Below are 15,683 nucleotides of genomic sequence, written 5' to 3' on the forward strand. Positions count from 1 at the left end.
GCAACGCACCAGTAGCACCCCTGGTGTTGCAGACGACGCAAGGCATTACGGTAACCAGCTTCCATCAGTTGGAACATACACTAATTGTTAGCCTGCTTAGTTAAATATATAAAAATACATTCGGGAATGGGCTGACCCCTCAAGAGTGGGGGTGGAAAATGTAGGTAATTTCTTGACGCCAAGGACAATAGGCGATTTACCAGCGCCTGAGGTTTCACTAAAACAATAATATATTTTGTCACTGTACCAGGGATTGTAGCAGCGGCTAATGTAGATGCCTGAGAGCAATTCCGAAACTTCCAGCGCGTGTAGTTAAAAAAACGGATGAGAATTTGGAAAAACTATATAGAATCATAGTTATAGAGAATTGAATAAGCTTTTATTTTGTTATAGAACTTTATTGCCACAACGCATCGTTTTTAAGGTATTAGCCAAAAACTAAAAATTGAGACTTTTGTCACCCTCCCTTCCCTCCGGCTCACCTCCTAGACGTCAGGACTTTTAGTATGTTTTGTCCCTAAGCACCCTGAATAAGTTCCAGTAGTAATCGCTTAGGTTCCCGCTCACGCACTCAACGACTACAAATAATTAATAAATAAATCACAAAATCACAAGCTTTTATTACTATCTCTAAATCAACTTCTATATGAAACAGTCAATATAATATAGGTAAACCAATATTGTCAATATTGAAGTTTTGAAATAATTTTAATATTCATTGTAGCTTATAGAAAATTTTGAACAAAATTAATTACTGAGAGTAAGGTTGTGGTGATTGCCGATTAATCGGCTTTGGCTTCGGCTTCGGCCAAAAATAGACCTTCGGTCGGACACTAACTGTAGGTATTATTTTAAATTTAAAACGTAAGGCACTCGAGTGGTTTTGACACTTGACAGTTGACTTTTGATATATCACGTGATCTACTGCGAGTACCTTACCTCGAAAATGCCATGAGTGCTCACAGTACAATATCGCGACGATTGATGACGTCATATATTTCACTAGGGTACTGCGGCAGTGTACTGCATCTCCATACCTATCGGAACTATTTTTTCTACAGTGATAGCACTGTGCAGTGGTCGCAATACATATTGGAACATAGCCATAAAAATCGATTATATAAGTCGTTTCATGTCACTAAATTCGAGTAGGTAGGCATAGACAGCAGAACTCCATAAACTTCAAGTGACAGTATTTTTTGACACAAGGCAACATTGAAGTCCGGCGGTAAAAGAAATTCATCGGGTCGGGTTATAGTATTATAAAGGGTTTTTTATAAAATAAAACGATGGACGAAGAAGTGGAAAGTATTTTATTAGAAGATAATTATTATCAGTTATTAAATGTGTCCAAAACGGTAAATATTCTTATATTTTTATATGTCAACAAATTATCACTTTATTACAACATTATTATATAACTCCCGAAAAGGATTTCTTTTTTAAATTATTGCTACTGAAATCATGCAAACTTCCTCGTCAAGCTGCATTAATTCCACCTTGATAATTAATTTTCGTATATTGTACAATTGGAATAATTTTAAGGTTATGTACCTACTTCATTATAAACATAACTTACATGCAGAAAATATAACTATAGTTATCTCAGTTTTCATAAATAATACAAGCCATTTTAATACATACAATTATTAGAGAAGGTGTTTTGCACATAACATTCTTTACAAATAGAACAAACCACAAATTTACAATACCATGACATTTCCATTTTTATATCTTCAAATTATAAATAAGTATGTAGTAAGTGAAGTGTATTAAAAAAATGGTTTTATACCTAAAGATTGAATCCTAACATTGACCAAAGAGTTCATGAGATTTCTTTATCCATTGTAAACATTTCAATGAAATTGCTAAAAGTTAATTGCAGGCAAATTTTATCTGGACATCATAATAATAATACAAATAACTAATAATATTTCTTTTAGTCCCTTTAAATGTTTAATTTTAATATGTGTATTTAAGGCAACAACAGAAGAAATTAACAGTGCATATCGTCGGTTTTCACGTATGTTCCATCCAGACAAACACAGTACTGATCCAAATAAGCAGAAATGGGCTGAACAAATTTTCGGGAAGATTAAAGAAGCTTACGAAGTGCTATCGGACTCACATAAGAGAGCAATCTATGATACTTTAGGTATGTAACACATATTATTCGGTTTGTTTAAATTACTATGTTTGTATGGTATATCTTCATGCTTTAATAATTGTTGGACCAATAGTTTGTTTCCAAATGTACCAAAATTGAATATTGAGATATAGCCCCAGGAAGCTTTGCTTTGTATCTATAATGTTTTGTATTTTTGTAGGCAAAAGGGGTTTGGAGGTGGATGGTTGGGAGATAATTTTTCGGACTCGCACACCAAGGGAGATAAGAGAAGAATATGAGAGGTATTTTCCACTTTCTTAATTTTATGGTTTTGGCTAAGAACAATTACTCATTTAGTTCCTTATCTATAGTAACTTATCTACTTTATCATCTGACTCACAGAAATAAATCAAGATAGAACGGCGAGGCACGTGCATTGCTAAGGAATAGCTCGTGTCAATTTTTGCACAAGCCACATCCCCAAATGTTACGTCATTGCTAAGGAATTAGTGATTTGACACGCACTGAAAAAAACGAAGACATATCGGTATTATCGATAAGGGCAGTAGTTTGGACTATTCAATGCAAACAAACAAACAATCAAATCTTTTCTCTTTATATAAAACGTTAATTCAAATTATGTATTACTAGCTGTCCCGCTGAACTTCGTATCACTTTAAAACCTTCCCTGGACTTCTACGAATATTTTAAGACTAAAATTTGCCCAATCCGTTCAGCCGTTTTCGAGTTTTAGCGTTAGTAACACAATTGGAAATCCATTTTTATAAAGATAAAACGTCATTTTAACTGAGATTACCGATAATTATCGATAATCTTAGTTCAAGTGTCGACGCAACAATAGTAGAGCGTTCGTACTCGTATTGCACAATTTCATTTACAATTACAATGCGCGTTCCCCTTGAAACGAGGTCTAGAAAATATTTTGAAACACGTAATGGATATGAATAAGTTGTATTGTCGTTTTACATTGAAAATCGTGGTAGCCATTGAAAATTTTAGTTAAAACAAATGACTGAATTGGTCAAAAGGAGGTATTTTTTCCCACGGGTAACGTGGAAAAAAATACCTCCTTTTGACCAATTCATTTTCGTACTTCTGTTTTTACAATTAGACACTACACAATGAGGCATTTTTTGCACAACCGCTCCGGTGTAATCAAGTCGAGACGTGCGCGCTGACTGAATAAACTTTCAACGAATCTTGCGCTACAGTGCAAGATTAAAACACGCGTACTCCGCCCGTTTAGCCGTTCTATCTTGATTTATTTCTGTGATCTGACTGACTAATATATCGCGGCTCGCGGGCATCAAGTCGTATAAAAAGTCGTTTTTTTAAGAAGAAAATAGACCTCTACAACTAAAATTTTGCATGTGTCTATGAAAGTACTTCCTTAATACGTGAAATGATCTTTTGTATTTTTTACTATTCCAAAACTCTCAATGTGCAATGCATCCATTTTCTTCTAAAAGAAGCCTTTTTTCTGGCTTGAAGCCTGCGATATCTAGCTACTAGACGTTCCGTGCCGCTTCGCCCGCGTAAATTTAAATATATCACAGACAACTTGGTCCACAAAAAATAGCCTATGATCCTTCACATGGTCTACTTCTCAAACTCAAACAAACAAACTCTTCCGCATTATAATATTAGTATAGATACATAGAATCCACATTTATTGGAACGAAGTTCCTTATCACGCGTTCGGCGTAAATCTGAAGGCTAGACAGATCACAGAACGATATTTGACCTTGATTTGACCTCGACACTTTTTATTAGTACCTGCATGTTTGGGGCAGATGGCGTTGTTAGTAAGTATTCCTGTGCGTCGACTAGATAGCGTTTTTTTAAAAATAAACAGCAACGCGTTGTTAGTATTCCTGGGAGTCAGTAATAGCGTTTTTTTTTAATATTTTTTTTCAGTGTATAATATGTATACAGGTTTTTTGAACATAAGAAATAACTTCGTTCCATTTGGGTGTCCCTTATTACACCTATTAAGTTTTTTATTTCAAATTATTGTTACTCACCCACTTCATCCACCCAAATCTTCAATTGTGAATATGCTACTTGACCTAATTTTTTTCTTCATGCTAATCGCTTAATAATCATTCATTATTACAAAAAAAACTAATATTTTAATATTTTACACAGTAGAAACCCATAAAAATGTTAATTGAAAAATATGCCTTATAAATGGCGCCGAAAATACTGTCCGCCATAGTATGACGTCATACGTTTTGTATTTTAAGCTCTCTTTATTGAACATTTTTTATATGCTAAATGTACGTGTCTAAAAGTGCCCAAAAATTATAAAAGAATTAAGTAAATAAGAAATTAAAAATCATTTGTAATATTGAAAACTTTTGGAGAAAAGTTTTGGCCATTTCATTTCCCGTCTACAATAAATGGAGATAATTTATAAAACTGATGTTTTATTAGAATTGTTCAAGAAAATTTATAAAACTGATGTTTTATTAGAATTATTCAAGAAAATATATTTTACAAATCTTTCTAGGCTTATTTTTATTATTTATGTACAAATAAACTTACATATAACGAGCGCGATAAAAAAAAGAAATTAAATTAGGAATGAGATGACGTCACATCCAATTCGGAAGTACCACAAAAGCGTTTTCGTCAGTACAAATCCTATTTTCATAAAATTATATTTTCAAATCGACTATTTATCAATCATAAGCTTTTATTTGATGATAAGGGTGAAATACAGTTTTCTAGGCCAAGTTCTACTAGAAATATGTATTTGTTCAATGAAATTGAATATAGGTCAAGTAGCCTGTACAGAAATAATGATTTTCCTATATTAAGTAAAATTAATCCTAGATTTAACATCCTGGTCTTGTGTTTTTGGCCATAATGGCATATAACATAATAGTCTCCGAATTTTATCATTTGATTATGTTTTTTATTTTAGGCTCAAACGGGAACGGGAGGAGAGGAGGTTGCAGCAAAGTGCCAACCCCCGAGGCACTATCACTTTATCAATCAATGCAACTGATCTCTTCATGAAATACTATGACGAATATGAACTACTGTAAGTTGTCATTATATTAGTAAGTTTACATTTTCATTGTGGTAGGCTTTAAGTAAATTGATAATAGTTAATAGTATCAGGCGTTACTTTGCGGAAATCCATAGTTTAAATTTAGTTTGTTATTATTTTTAGCAATATTCCGCGAAAACAACTTCCCCCTTTAAGTAAATGAGTGAGTGTACGCATAGGCATGCGTACAGCACTTCCCTCCTCCCACACTGCCTATACGTACACTCGCATGCAAGAACTTGCAAACACCACCAATAGTGTTAATATGTTCGGGGGTACTAGTGAGAGTAGTGGGGATAGTAGTGGGGCTCGATAGTGTATAAAAGGCGGTGTTTTGGCCGGTGGCGGCACTTAACGGACGTTGTTCGTAGAGTCCACATCCCGAGGATGCTCCGGTGTTGGGGCGAAACGCGCGTCGAGGTTTTCAACCTGCATGGTGGTGAGGGGCCTTGCACGGATTTGCCAACATTATTGCTAGTGTGGTGGTGGTGTTTGCAAGTTCTTGCATGCGAGTGTACGTATAGGCAGTGTGGGAGGAGGGAGGTGCTGTACGCATGCCTATGCTTACACTCACTCATTTACTTAAAGGGGGAAGTTGTTTTCGCGGAATATTGCTAAAAATAATAACAAACTAAATTTAAATTGATAATATAATATCATATACTGTAGTGCTGTAGATAGAACTTGACTAAACTACTGCATATCTGGTCTATAAGCAAATCTTCTAACACATTTTCTTTTGGCTTTATGTTATTTCTGATTTAAGGATTTTATTTCGGTGATGTTTTACGGATATTAATTAAAGAAGTGCTGTTACTTATCTAAGTTTAAAGAAAAAAAGTTATTACAAAATAGATTTTAGCCTCTAATCTTTTGGAAATATTATAATGTGACATACAAATGTTTACGACTTACTTGGGCCAACATAGCTTTTAGTAATTTCTTGTCTTATGCCTTCTCTTTTACATTTCCGTAGAACGAAAGTGACAACATAACTTAAATACAGACTGGTGTCAGTAGGCTTTATTTTTTTAATGCTTACAGGGAAGATACGACAATAATCCCAAGCATTGAGGTCTCCGGGATGAGCATACAACAGTCCATCGATGTGCCCGTCACACTGAGAAACACTAGTACTCTCTCCGGAAACATCTCTACACAAAATGGCATAGGTATTGCTAAACAGAATAAATCAGGGACATAACATGTCCTTTATTTTAATATGAATATTCTTCATTACTTTTGCTATTTGCTTTAACACAAATTATAGTGCTTAAAGTCCACACTAAAATTTTGGGGTTTTATTAAGATTATAAGTATTTTACAAACAAAAACAATTTTTTCAAATCGAACCAGTTCCACCAACCACTATTTCCTGAGATTAGCGCGTTCAAGCAACAAAAACCCAAACAAACTCTTCACCTTTATAATAAAAGATAGATAACACCAGCTCATTATACAAGGTGTAACAAAACTAAGTGATAATGATAATACTTAAGGGTGTGTATGTATTCCTTGTAGAGATTTCACTGTGAAAGTGGCAGCGCTAAAAGACCAAATTTTTACAACCTGTATTTACAGGCACAGGAGCAGTAACAGTATCCAACAGGCATCTAAGTTCAGAGCGAGGATGGACGGAGGTGGAGTGTGGTATTGGCAACGGACCCATTGTGGGCTTCAAGATGTTCCGGACAATATCCCGGCTGATGTTCCTTAACTTTGGTACAGGCTTGCAGTTCACTTCACGGGGAATTGTACCTAATTTTGTGTCAAGTGAGTACTATGCCACACTTATTTAATGTCATATTTATTGATATTATATATTTATTTAATTTATAAGGACACTAGCAGTACATGTAGTATTTGTTGTTATAGAAGCAACAGAAATACACCATCTGTGAAAATTTCAGAAGTCTAACTATAGCGGTTCTTGAGATACAGTTTGGAGACAGACAGACATCGAAGTCTCAGTAATAGGGTCCTGTTTTTACCCTTGGGGTACGGAACCTTAGAAATGAATTTATCTCTTAATAAGCTTGGATAAAACATATTATACTGTCAATAGAAAATATAAATAAATTAGCAATTTATTGTTGTAACAAACTAAAAACTGGACCCGTTTGTTCATTGTTGTCTCCAGGCTGTATCTCAAGAACCGCTATAGTTAGACTTCTGAAATTTTCATAGATTGTGTATTTCTGTTGCCGCTACAACAACAAATACTAAAAACAAAATAAAATTATATTTAAGGAGGGTTCCCATACAACAAACATGATTTTTTTGGCTTTTTTTGCTCGATATCAATAATGGCCACAGGTAGGGACTTCAGTCCTTAATTACATATTATGTATTTATTGCTATTTTTAATCATTATTAATAATAAAATAAAAGTTTAAGGGGAGCTCCCATACAAAAACACAATTTTTGGTATATTTTTGCTCTATAACAATACGGAACCCTTCGTGCGCGAGTCCGACTCGCACTTAGCCGATTGTTATAATTTATATTCCAGCAATGGCGATGCAACTCGACGCCCACTCGGTGGGCTACCTGACCTACCGCGCGGGGGGTCAGGGTGGGTCTTCCATGACGTCTACCTATGCCAGAGACTCCGAGAAGTATCACCTCAACTCAGCAGTCCAGATCGGATCGCCGCACTCCTTCATATCACTCAACATCATGAGGAAACTACCCAACCACGATATGAAGCTGAGGTTGGCTTTTAAGTGAGTATCCATTATTATTTATCCTTTTTAATTCCGAATTGTATGTTTTTATAATATTATAAGAGGTATCTTGTTAAAATATATAATTTCGGTGTGCCTGTTGACAAAGGCCTCCTCCAGCTGTTTCTAGTATTTTCTTTCCTGTACTACTCTTGTAGGTACATATTACATCTAACCATACTAATACTATAAATTCGATACCTCTTCACGGCCTAGCCGTTTAACCGTGAAATTTGGTATGGTGATACCTTGAGTCCCGGAAACGGTCGTAGGATAGTTTTATTCCGGAAGAAATGTGCGGATCCATTTTTTCTGTAAAACGTTTCTGACGCCTATTATTATTTATTTTTATATATAATGTTTTTTTTATTATCTTACCATATATGCCAAGGCTTTGTGTTAATAGTTATTTCTCTGTCACATAAATCCAGTAGGCTAGTTTGCATATTGTTATTAAATGCAGGCAAAATCTAGGCATTTCTCTTTTATTAAGATGAAGCCTAGATTAGGGAAATAATATCATTATTATTTTACATCATCAATCATTATTGTTATAAGACATTTTAATAATTATTATTTTCCTAGATTTCAGGCTGTAAACTGGACTTATGCCTAATTTTTAAAATTTATGTAGGCTCAGCCACAGGCTTAGCAACTTTTGTGTGCACTCATATTATGTTTATTATTGCTATGGTAAATATTTTGCTTTGCGATTATTAAGATTATTTATTCATACTTGCTGAGCTATGATTTTGTCACAATGGATTTACCTTGTATTATTAATGTTTCTACTATCAAAGGCCTTCGCAAAACGAAGTGTATAATAAGGACTGAATTGTTAAAATAATATTTCATGTTAAGTAGTCTATCTTATTATTGTTAGGCCCACATGCGCCAGACTGGGTTAACACGCTTAACTCTGAGTTAAATTATACTTCGAATTTAAATTGACATCATATCTTGCACCACCAACAGTTAGGAGTTAACCTCGAGTTAATTTTTTAAATTTTTAGCCCACCGATGTCGGAGGGTTAAATCGACTAACTCTGGGTTAGTAATATCAAAACTGAGATTTTTCGGTTATGACTTGCACCGATGTCGGAGGGTTAAATCGACTAACTCTGGGTTAGTAATATCAAAACTGAGATTTTTCGGTTATGACCTACTTTGTTGTGTTCAGTAATAGGTACCGGTTTTATTTTGTGTTTAACCATGATAAATGATCAGTGGTTGTTATCTGATGATGATGAAGAAATTATCGAATACTAGTTCGGACTCGTATTACAGAAGGATTGTAGAACGGACCGATCTGTTTAGGGTCCCGTATGTACTCACAAAGAGACAAAGATTTCCATCGAAGATTTCGCCTAAAAAAAGAAACTTCTCTTTTTATTACTTAAATAAAATTGAAAATAATTGCAATATGCAAATGAGCATAAAAAGTAATTCCATACCAAAGTTTAATAATAATATCATTGGATTAGTGCGTCTTTAGTGAACTCCTTTATAAATAGGCAGACTAGATAAGCATTGGACACAAGGGTTTCTTCCCAATTTTTATCATTTTCCGCTTAATTTATTTGCACAAAATATCACAATTCACAACACAATGCGACATAGAACCACGTGTTATTTCAAAGTACTGTGGAGCGAGAGAGAGCAGTACACTTAAATTATTCAGCATTCGCTCTATCATATTTGGCGGGATGTAAAAAGAATGAATGAACATGACATAAGCCCGGGTTAGTTGACTCTGGGATAAATTCTTCTGGTGCAATATGTAGTATGAGTTAAAAATTAAAAACGTTAACACTGAGTTATTAAGCCCCGAGTTATTTATTTAACTCAAAGTTTTGGCGCAAGTGGGCCTTAGAATGTTACTTTTTTGACAAATCAATTATGTTTTTCTAATAAGGCTTATATTAAGGAACTTGCGATTTTTCTTGAAATATAGTTATTTATTGCTGTATATAGTAAGCGCTATTGCACTATGCGAGATAATTTATGTTATGTTTAATTATGTAACTGTACAAAAGTGTTAAAAAACCTGTGCCATATTTCCTCTGAACTTTAACATCACATCATTCAAAACATATTGGCAAATTACAAGTTTGTTCAAACCTTGTGTAAAGAGTCATACTTTCAGCTATTCATATAATATTTAATTTATTGAATATATTCGTATAATGAAGAATGAAGATTCTTAATATAATATTGTCTATGTTCAGGGTTGGCACATTTGGAGCTATAGCAGAGTACGGTGCTGAGAAGAAAGTGTCACAGAGTAGCAGTGTGTCAGCCGCAGTCATGTTGGGTGTGCCCAGTGGAGTTATGCTCAAACTGAAGTGAGTACACAAGTACTAGAATTATGAGAGTATAGATTTTGACAAAAGAAACACAGGTAGTACAGCTGATATACTTGAGAAGTCCCTACTCCCTAGTGCGAGGGCGCGTCACGTAGTAGCTATTTTTTAACGGGTCCCAAGACAGCATATTTTATCACATTTTTATCATTTTCAGATGGTCCTGTTCCACCCAAAGTATAGTTGTACCGATACACTTATGTGAGGAAGTGATACCATCTGCCGTGTTCTATGCGACAACAGTACCACTTGTATCGTGGTTGTTATTGAAGAAGTTGCTACTAGACCCCATAGCAAGAGAGCGCACGGAAAGAGAGAAACGACGGTCTATGGAGGCTAACTTTGAGAGGTTAGTAGAATCTTTTTAGGGTTCCGTACCCAAAGGGTGAAAACGGGACCCTATTACTGAGACTTCGCTGTCTGTCCGTCTGTCCGTCTATCGGTCTGTCTGTCTGTCTGTCTGTCTGTCTGTCTGTCTGTCTGTCTGTCTGTCTCCAGGCTGTAACTCAAGAACGGTAATAGCTAGAGAGTTGATTTTTCACAGATTATGTATATCTATTGCCGCTATTACAACAAATACTAAAATCAAAAGAATATTAAACCCATACAATAAACGTGATTTTTTTGGCCTTTTTTGCTCTATATCTATAATGACAACATTATTGATATAGAGCAAAAATTACTTAAATTTTTTTCAAAATCCTTAATTATATGTGTACTTTTTTATTTAATAATAATTTTAAAATAAAATAAAAAAATAAGGAGGGCTTGCTACGAATAATAAAAACTAGGGGCTCCAATACAAAAAATACAAATTTTGGCCTAATTTTGCTTTATAATGGTACGGAACCCTACGTGCGCGAGTCCGACTCGCACTTGGTCGATTTTTTTTTATATAAGGGGCAACACGTAAGCGGTTCACTTGATGGAAAGTAAATACCGTCGCCCATGGACACTCGCAACATTAGGAGGTGCGGTACTGCAAGTGCGTTGTCGGCCTTTTAAGATTGAATAGACTCTCTTGAAAGTTTGCAGATTGGAATCTATAGTCTAAACTCTAAACGGTGAAATGAGCCACAAAATTTACAACTTCTTAAAACTTTGTATTTACACATAATTAATATTTATGAAGTTTTGTGCCACGTTTTGGAGTTTTGACTCTCGCGTGATTGTCACATTTTTTCAAGTATTTATTTTTATTTATATGTTACTTATAACGGGTGACTTCGATTACTTTAGTAATTGACTTACTAAAGAAATCGAAGTCACCCGTTATTAGTAAGTAGTTATATGCACAAAATTACGGTTGTGTAACACTTATACAAAAAAACAAACATTGTCAAAATGTGTAGTCTAATTCTAGTATTCTTATATGACATTAGTAAGTATAGTTTTGCTTCTTGTTCGATCCAGTCCCATACAATGAAACACTAAAGTAGTATTGTTATGAAATGTTGACATGACATTTTCTTCCCAGACTACAAGAGATGCAGCGTCAAGCGCGAGCCACCATCGAGCTGATGAAGGAGACGTACTCCCGCATCCGGAATGACGAGGAGAAGAAGAAGGGGCTGGTCATCATCAGAGCGCTGTATGGGAGACTACCTGCAGGTAACGGCTCTGACCTGATATATATTGTGTCACTATGGTGACAATAGTTCAATTATCGTCAAGTTAAGAGGGCGACTAACGCAAAAAATCAAACATCGTCCTTCTCTCTGAAAGAAAGAGTGTAGCTGTTTCTGCGCATACTTGGACTAGACCAGTCCAGCGACACCGAAATACTTTATCTAAATTATTCTAATATATAAAATTTTCGTCTCACGGGATGCGTGGTTGAACTCCTCTGAAATGACTCGACCGGTTATCGTGAATCTTAGCGAGCATATCGGCTAGGGTTGAGAATCGTACAACATCTACTTTTTATATTGAGTGCATTTGTTGAAAATAAATAATAGTAAATTATTACAACTCGAGACTGACGGTCGCCGTCAGTCATTGTTTGAGCGACGGGATAGCGATGGACGTTGCCATGGTGACATACTTATTTAGTCACTTCAAAAAAATAGTATGGGTGAAATACTCTAAATTGCAAAACAATGTTTGCCGAACAACTAGTATAAATAATATAATAATAATAATCATTTCAGGAGCATCAGCTCACGATGTGGACACGGAGGCGGACGAGGACGCGTCACCGACCGGTCCAGTTGAGGTCATCGACGTGACGATACCGGTACAGTGTCTCACGAGGGACAGCCGGCTAGAGCTGCTCGAGGCTAGCAAGGTGAGAACTAGATGGTACTCTGTTATGGGAATATGGTGGCCACAAATGAAGATCTGACCGAGCGAGGTGATATTATGCCCGGTCAGGCCAAAGCCCACTGACGTCATTACAGACGTTGTATTAATATATCTTGCCGTTCTCTGAAACTTTGATAGCGCGATGTAGGATTCACACCCGGTATCTGGAAGTCTGATCAACGCTAAAATTAACTAATCGCCTGTTAAATCTTTTGTCAAGTACCAATTGGGTTGCTAGAAGCATGGTTAGTTAGTTTAATTTGATCAGTGTGTCAGTTGACATAGCTGTTCAATTTGACTCGAGAATGAATTAACATTCTCGAGTCAAATTGAACAGCTACAACTGCCAAGCTGTCAACCGCCATTTTGGGTTTCGCCACGACCCCCGGCTTGAGCTACCAAGTACCAACAGCCCACCAACTAAGCTAACAGAGATCGTCAAAACATTATTGAACGAAAATAAACAAATTGCATACAAATTAAAAATGATCATAGCATAATATTATATTAGTTAATTTTCGTCTGATCAATGTTTCAGAAACTCAAATTGGTTTGACACCCATGTTAAATTAACACAAGTTTTAGTTGATCAATAATTTAATAGACCTTTCAGAAACCGGGTGTTAAGCGCACCTTAGACGGTAATTCAGCATGACATACATTTATGTGACAGTACAGTTGTTGCATGACATGCCGATCGCAAACGATCGTGCGTGCATAAACAATTTGTCAAACAATGTACAGCACGTAGTTTGCATGTAATTGCTTGCATGACATCACCGTGTAACGCAATGTCATGCTGCATTGTCTAGGGTTCCTGTTAGAGTTTAAGAACACACCCTGTATAACTTTAACATTTCAGTCCGAGCTGTCAGGTTTCTACGATCCCTGCGTTGGCGAGGACAAACATTTGACTGTGAAGTACAGTTACCATGGCAACCTGCATGTGTGCACGGTACCAGACAACCAGCCGCTAGTGCTGCCTAGAAACAGTAAGTACCATGGCCTTGAGGAAACTCGGCGCGATATACCGATAGTGGTTTCTAATGTCATGACATGACATAATATATATATTTCTTACCTAATTAGAAAATACTTGCTTTGTCTGATAATAATAGCTGTGAAGGTAGTTTAGTAGCGATAATAATAATTATTATAAGACCACTTTAACACACAAAATAGTATTTTTAAGCAAGTAATGTAAGAAGCACCATGCGATTTTTTGTAGCTTTAAAGCGAATAAACCTATTATTGCATTATGCAAACAATTCATATTTATTTAAGACATCTATCATGTTTTGTCTGGCACTGGTTTAAGTATGCTAGGACTATTTATTTATTTAATGCATTGCGTTTTCAGATCATCGAATAAAAAACAGATCCTGAAAGTTAAGAACTTGGCGCATGCACAAAACTCCAAGGAAAGCTAGCGGTGACAGAAGTGCTAAGCGCGTTTAGACTATTAAATATGCATATTATACATATGCAATATAAACACGCATATGCGTGTTAAGTGAAATGCATGTTGCAGAAATGTGCAGTGCATGCTTTGCAGTAATACGTTCATATGCATTTTTCAGTCGTACATGCGTAAGTTACTTGTTAATTTCTTACACGCGAGTAAACACGCATGCATATTGATGAAGAATGAAAATGTCATTTAGTTTTAGATGTGTGTATGCATATGCTAAGTTAAACCTGTAAATACACATCATTCGTACTGTCAGAGAAGTTTGTTGATAGCATATACCTTCTTTAATTCGTTAGACTATGCTAAAAAGATTATGACTTGAAATAACTTAACGGCCGCATTTAGAGACATTTAAAGATGAAAAACTTCAATTTAATGAAGAATTTGACAGATAATGTATGGGGCTCATGTCAAAATCTTAATTTAATTACAGTTACGGCTGTTCCCAATATTTGATCTATCTCTGGTTTTGCCCTACTAGAGATAGGAATAGCTCACATTAGACATTAGAGATATACATTTTATGTCAATTCAATGTTATAGTTTGTGCGTTTTATGATGATATGCGTGACACATTATAATTGACAATAGTAGGGAAGTTACCTAACAAAAATTAATCGATTGTTTAAAAATATCGAATCACTTCGTAAAGGAATTGCAATCGAAATTATCGATTTCGTACTGAAATTTTAGTGGTGCCGGCGATTTAAGATGGCCGCCCTTTTTTATCGATTTGATTTTGATTCAACAGAGTCAATCTCTATTGACAAAAGTTACGTTTCATGCATCTGCCCTTTTTCAAATGTTTTCGTAACGATAATTTTATACTCCTATTTCACAGTTAATATGTATAATTTTATATTAATAAGTTAGCATTTAGCATCTTTTCATTTTTATTCATTTACAATTATAGGAAACATTTGTTTTTGTAGATGGAATATAATTTATTACATTTTGATTTTTTTTTCTTGTAAAAAAAAAACCGTAGCAAGGAATATGAAAACTGTCGCCCATATCATCTTATAACGCACAAACTATAGCTGCGATCGGTTGTATGTCAAACCAGAGATAGATTGAATATTGGGAACGGCCGTTAGTAATTAATGTACGTGTCTGAGTGCGTCTGTTAATAACAAAGGTCCTTCGTTTGCCTTTGAATTAATTTCCCTAATGGTACATTTCTGTTATGTCTATGATTGGGGTGCAAATGTTTATCCAAGTCCCTAGTGAATTTTGAGTTTTTATTGCCGTGCTTAAAACTATTTTATCATTTTTTTAACTGGCTACATGTTTTATGAATGCAAATGAATGATATTTAAAGTATATCAAAGTATTTTTTTAATTGAAATTTTCAGTAGCGGCTTTAAGCATAATTTTAGTGTGACAAAGCGCTAATATAAATATAAAAAGACCTGGTGACTTTCCTCCTAAGACCATTTAGGTCTTAGGAGGATAGTTATATTAATAACTTAGTTATTTTATAATAATCTTCCCTGGACCTCCACAAATATTTCAAGACTAATTAGCCAAATCGATTCAGCCGTTATCGAGGCTTAACAAAATAAAAAAAACATTTTTATTTGTATATATATAACAATTTGGCATGTTTCCTTTTTGCCTGTGCTATTTTAAT

The 15,683-nt window shown here is 35.1% G+C and overlaps 1 protein-coding gene across 1 annotated transcript; it reads left to right on the forward strand.

The window, feature by feature from the left end:
* Window positions 1-1,223: 1,223 nt before the first annotated feature.
* On the forward strand, window positions 1,224-14,450 carry LOC121739249 (dnaJ homolog subfamily C member 11). The gene is made up of 13 exons (XM_042131606.1): window positions 1,224-1,358; window positions 1,981-2,155; window positions 2,328-2,409; window positions 5,058-5,177; window positions 6,231-6,358; window positions 6,768-6,959; window positions 7,699-7,912; window positions 10,141-10,257; window positions 10,433-10,624; window positions 11,753-11,886; window positions 12,426-12,562; window positions 13,442-13,571; window positions 13,940-14,450. Exons 1-13 carry the CDS (start codon window positions 1,290-1,292, stop codon window positions 13,963-13,965), a joined length of 1,716 nt encoding a protein of 571 aa, XP_041987540.1. The 5' UTR covers window positions 1,224-1,289; the 3' UTR covers window positions 13,966-14,450.
* Window positions 14,451-15,683: the final 1,233 nt, after the last annotated feature.

The sequence above is a fragment of the Aricia agestis genome, chromosome Z (assembly GCF_905147365.1).
Source record: "Aricia agestis chromosome Z, ilAriAges1.1, whole genome shotgun sequence".
In the NCBI taxonomy this organism is placed as follows: domain Eukaryota; kingdom Metazoa; phylum Arthropoda; class Insecta; order Lepidoptera; family Lycaenidae; genus Aricia; species Aricia agestis.